This window comes from Prorops nasuta, unplaced genomic scaffold (assembly GCF_024137725.1).
Source record: "Prorops nasuta isolate Cenicafe-Biocafe unplaced genomic scaffold, Cenicafe_Pnas_1.2 PNAS00015, whole genome shotgun sequence".
Lineage (NCBI taxonomy): Eukaryota > Metazoa > Arthropoda > Insecta > Hymenoptera > Bethylidae > Prorops > Prorops nasuta.
Window position 1 is genome coordinate 5933904 of NW_027116812.1, and position 5833 is coordinate 5939736.

General features: G+C 43.5%; 1 protein-coding gene across 1 annotated transcript; it reads left to right on the top strand.

Annotated features, from left to right (window-relative positions):
* The first annotated feature begins 436 nt into the window (after nucleotides 1-436).
* Nucleotides 437-5346, top strand: croc (crocodile). Its single transcript, XM_066736046.1, has 2 exons — nucleotides 437-2284; nucleotides 2545-5346. The coding sequence occupies exons 1-2, from the start codon at nucleotides 933-935 to the stop codon at nucleotides 2672-2674; spliced, it is 1482 nt and encodes a 493-aa protein (XP_066592143.1). The 5' UTR covers nucleotides 437-932; the 3' UTR covers nucleotides 2675-5346.
* Nucleotides 5347-5833: the final 487 nt, after the last annotated feature.

The window sequence follows — 5833 nt, forward strand, 5'->3', positions numbered from 1 at the left end:
ATGTCGGGTCGGAGGAACTAGAGTAAGGCGCGCGCGTAAAAATTGGCATATCTGCGGAGGCAGCGTGGATCGTCAGGTCGATCGTCTGTTTTGCGGCGGACGAGGGCGGGTCTCTCGGTGGACGAGCAGGTCGACCGCTGGTTCTCCGTTGGCAAGGTCTCCGAAGAGGCGGCCTCGCAAAGTTGTCGGAATAACGGTTCCGGCTTGGCAGGGATTGGCCTCGCAGTCGGAAGGTGGAGTTTAACAGGAATGTTCGTCCAATAAGCACGAGGAGACTCTAGCCAGAGACGCCTCGCTCGCGAGTGGCATCCCGTGATTTTTCCCGAAGCGAGTTGCGCGCCACGAGCCGCGCAGCCGTTCTAGCCTTTCCAAGCAACACTTGGCTCGCTCGCGAGGCCGAAGCCCCAGTGTGTTTTTACTCGGGGTTGAGTAAACTCCGGCCTGTTGTGTATCATAATACGCGTGCACGCGGCGGCCTTACACGGGTTAGCGGTGTGCTATCCAGCCATCGAACACTGGACGCAGCCTCGCGTCACTGGACTTCACTCTTCCCGCCGTTTATAAACTTTAGTGTCCCTTTAATTCCTAACCGATGGACCTGGACAAATTTACTCTCGCCAGATTCGCGAAACTTTAACTCGGAGTTACGAAAGCTCCCAGCTGAGTTGGCCCGTACTAATAATAGAAGGACCGAGGGTAAAGTGACACTGAGAGAGAGAGAGAGAGAGAGAGTGGGACTGCTGACGGGCCGTGACTGTGACAGTGCAATTTTTTTCAGTATAAACAGTGGAAAAATGTCAAACCTCGCGAGTCGTTGATATCTGCTTGGACAAAGAGAATCGAGTGTGAGAATCTGTCGAGTTTATCGCCAGGCAGACTTTGGACCGAGATAAGTCGTGCGCTGCCAGTTTTCGTGGGAGATCTTCTTCAAGATGCATACGTTGTTCGGGGAGCAGAATGCGTATTACCGTCACGCGACGGCGGTTCCCGTGGGAATGGGGACCCCTTCCTATCCGGGCGTCGGAGCAGCACCGGGATATTACGAGCAGTATCGTTACGGAGGATATGCGACGGCTGCGGGCTACCCGGTCTCGGGAATCACCCAGCAACATATACACCATCCTGGGAAGGATATGGTGAAGCCACCGTATTCCTACATAGCCCTGATAGCGATGGCCATTCAAAACGCCCCGGACAAGAAAATCACCCTTAACGGGATCTACCAGTTCATCATGGAACGGTTCCCGTATTATCGCGAGAATAAACAAGGCTGGCAAAATTCTATAAGACACAATCTCAGTTTGAACGAGTGTTTCGTGAAGGTGCCACGCGACGACAAGAAACCGGGGAAGGGTAGTTATTGGTCCCTGGATCCTGACAGTTACAACATGTTCGATAATGGATCTTACTTGAGGAGACGTCGACGGTTTAAGAAGAAGGACGCCTTGAAGGAGAAGGAGGAGGCCATGAAGAGACAAGGGTTGGTGGTGGAGAAGCGTGGGCAGGAGGACGGTAAAGGTAGCATAGTCCTGCCGGAAGCAGCGGCCAAGAAACTGGGGTCATTGGACTCTGGTTTGTGCAAGCCTAAGAGGGAACCGGTGAACGATCACGCGACGTCGCATTGCATGGCCAAGTACGGTCTGCACAGTCCGATTCAGGAATCGAAGACTGCGACGACGACGACGACGGTGTCGGCGGTTCCTCCGACCAATCAGAGCGTTATCCAGACGGCCTTGAGTCACCAGGTGCATCCGAGTCATCAGGTGCATCAGGAATCGATCCAGGACGTCTCCATGGGTCTGGATCCCGCTAGTTTCAGTGTCGATGCTTTGATGACGTCACGGGAGAACACGGCGAACCTGATGACTCGCGATAACCAGCACCATCCGCATCACCCCCACAGTCTTCAGCATCCTCATGGACACAGTTTGATGTCGACCAGTAGAGAGTCGATGGTTGTTGGTTCGAGCGTCGTTGGCTCCAGGGACCTCTCTTCGACGTGCACCACGACGACCCCCACTACGGCCGCGGTAGCGGCGATGATGGCCACCTCCGGATATGCCCATGCCACATCCGTCTCCAGGGGCAATGCCTCGCCACCCGGTACCATGTACACTCCGTATTGCGCCCCCTCCGCTGGCTATCTCATGGATCACACGGAATACAGCTCGAGGAACCACAATAACACCACCGCCGGACATTCTCAATGGTACCAGGAAGCGGCTAGCCCCGATGGCACCACTCTTTATCAGGACACTCAGTCACCGAGCTGTCAACTTTATAGGTAAATTCCGCAAAAATATACATTCTTTTTTTCCCTGCATTTTACAATTAATTGTGCAAAAATAAATATAAATTCTGTTTGAAAAAATAGGAGGAATTAAATGCTTGGTGGATTTTGTAATTTTTATTTATTTATTTTTTTAATAAAACCTAGTGTTGGTTCTTTAATATTTAAAAATAGAAGCAATGTTAGGCTTATATGTTTTTAAGTGGAAATTTTTAGTTTGGACGATTTAACGAGCGAATTCTATCATCTTTCAGATCCAGCCCACCAACGCCCCTGTCATCTGGTGCTGCGCCCTCGCCTCCCTTGTATCATCATAGATATTATCAAGACTGCAATGCCGTAAACACGAGTGGGAATCTACCAATCACGTTGCACAAGTACTGAGAATACCGGAATTCAAGGCTCCACCAAAGGAGCCTTGAAGAGAGTCACTATGATCCAAGCTTGGTCTACGTTAAACAAGAATGGATACCTTCCACTGATGATCTCGCTAAGGAATGGAACTAGATAATTTTGGTAATAGAAATTGGCACGGCTGGCAAGAATCACTTTTCAGATCACGTGGCTCTGGAGCAGATCAAAAGTGTTCGTTAAGAGGAATACCTGCAGTAAATTGCGTAATAGAAGAATTGCAACAATAACAGGATGATGGAGTCATTAAGACCAAAGCTTGGTCCATGTTAATCATAAATAGATACCTTCCGGGGATATCTCGCCAAGGAATGGCATCAGAAAACTTTGCTTGAAAATAAAAATTGGCACAGCTGGCAGCAATCACTTTTCAAATCACGTCCCTTTGGAGGAATTCAAAAGTTATTATTAAGAGGAATAAAAAAATGCTAAATAAAAAGATTATAATAATAACAAGAAGAGAGAGAAAGACAGTACGACCTAAGCTAGGTCTACGTTAAACCTGAAATAGAAATACCTTTCGTGTGATCTCGCTAATGAATGAAATTGAAAAACTTTGATGGTAATAAAAATGAAAAATAATAACTTTCGAGATAACGCACCTCTCGAGTAGATCAAAAGTGTTCGTTAAAAGGAATAAACAATTGCATGGTAGAATGTTTGCGTCATTAACCATATGAGCTAGCCACTACGATTCAAGCTTGTTGCACGTTAAACAAGATTCGATAGCTTCCAGGGATGTACCGTTAGAAACTGAAACTACAAAACTTTGCTGGTAGCAAGAATTAACAGAAACAATGGGTTTCGAGGTCACGTCACTCTTCGGCAAATCAAAAGTGTTCATTAAAAGAGATACAAAATTGCAAAGTTGAAGGATTCTAACATCACAACTCGATAAGATTGTTAGCGACGAAGATTGATCGTCGGTGAGATGGTCCATCGAAATTGTCTAAAATTAAATGTACAAAGTGTTTACTCTGGTAATGCGAGTGATTAAGATCCTGGCGAGCACTGCGTGGGAGCGTCTCGTCGTGCTGGGCCAAAAAACCGTGTACATGTGTGCTTGTGTGGGGTCCCAAGAGTCCGTCGATCAACGACGGATAGTGTTCGCGTTGATTTCGATGGGAACTGTCAGACGTTCTTTTTTTCTCACCTGAAAAGGCGTTTTTTTCGTCTTACCTCAGCACAGATCCAAATTGCAGAGAAGATAAGCAATCTTTGCGAGATAATCAGTTTGAAAGAAAACAGACTTTTGCTGGACCGTCAGTCTGGAAAAATTTATGTCGGTTAAGTTTCTTAATGAATGAAGAACAGTAGCAGGAAAATCGTGTATATGGACAATGCAAGCACGGACTAGTGTTCATCACCTGATCAAACAGATTTCAAAGCTGTCACTGACCTGCGCCAATTCGACAGCCGATAATTCTTTTATTCCCGTTGTTTTGCGGTTTACGCAAGGAGCAACTGTGCAAACGGCCATAAATCTAACTGGGAATGAAAATATCGGCGCATCTTTGTTTACGGAACGTCTGCTTCCGACAGTTTGATAAGGACGAATCAAAGTCATTCCTAGGTGACTCCGGACAGATTTTCACCAAAAAATTCTTTCATCCAATCAACGGTCATTCTACAATTCGCCTGGATTCTCCATTTCCGCCATCCGTTCCTCGTCCGCTAAAACAGCTTACGATAGCTTGCAAATATTTAACTTGTACGTTATTGAATAACTTTCCACACTGGAATCACCGATAGGCATATATATATATATATATGTATGATATAACAACGCCCGGAATTCGCACATTACTTATCATCATATTTCCGCACGAATGCCAGCGTCATTGGTAATTGCCCAAGAAAATTATTGCAGTTCCTGGAAAGAAAAATGCAAACTTTTGTCCGCTCATCCGGGTTCTAGGCTCGATTTCCGATAGCTGAAAGTCACTTTCGCGAGCAACGGAATTCTGCTACGACGAAGTACTGGAATTTTTTTTGTCGATTCCATCCTACATAGCCAAGATATATGACGCTGATCATATTTCCACTAAGTTTTAATATTCCATAATTTTCTGTATTATAGTCGAGTGAAATAAGAAAAAAGAAGAATAAAATTGGAGAGAAAATCATGTATATTGATAGAACGTTGCAATTGATCGGTTAGGATTTATTCAATATTAATCTTGTGATAGAGGAAGTGAAGGAAAGTTGCAGTGTGTTGTGTAGTATATAATGTGTATGTAGCTGGATGAAAGTGCGAAGAAAGTTCATGTGTTTTGAGCGATGAAATGTTATTAATTACTGGCGAAATGCTTTTATCGTCCACATGCATTTATGCGTAAACGCCATTCCTTGTTTCTGCATTATTTCACGAATGCATGGAATTAGGCGTTTCGAACAAGAGCTGAGATAATATATTTATTGATAACGAATTATGTGAATAGTTAAAATAATAAATCACGATCGTGTCGTATATATATATATATGTATAAATAAATTAAATAGGTTGTATAGATGAGACTCTATATGTGTATAAATAGATAGATAATATAAATATATGCATATATTATATATATACATGAAACGTATATTGTATTACAATAAATAATAATATTATTATTACTCTTAACGTAGAATGCGTCGTTCGAATGCGGAACTTGAAAAATAAATATTCGAATCTCATAACTTTCTTTCATTAATCATTTTCTACCCTCCACCACCTATTACCCTATGCACAATATTTTATATTTATTTTTTTCAAAAACCACCTGCAAAAACTCGCTGCTTTTTACGCAAGTAGCGCTCTGCGCGATAGAAAATATTTTCTTACATTTGAAAAAATATTCTCTCAAAATAGTCGATGTTTCGATGATGTCAATTAATCGGAGATGATCGAAACGATTTTCAGCTTTTGAAATATTTTGTATTTCAAGCTTTTACGCTTCATTCTGCAAACGGAAAAATCGGATTTAGAGACATGCAGGTTGGAATTGTAGGATTACGAGCGAACGGTGAAATCATTTTAACAAGGCTTCCATGTGGTTCTTTTAATCTATATCTGCGCAGAGATACTGATTGCAAAAGTGGACTAACCTATAGAAATTTAGAAGTTTCTTAAATCAAATTGTCGAACAT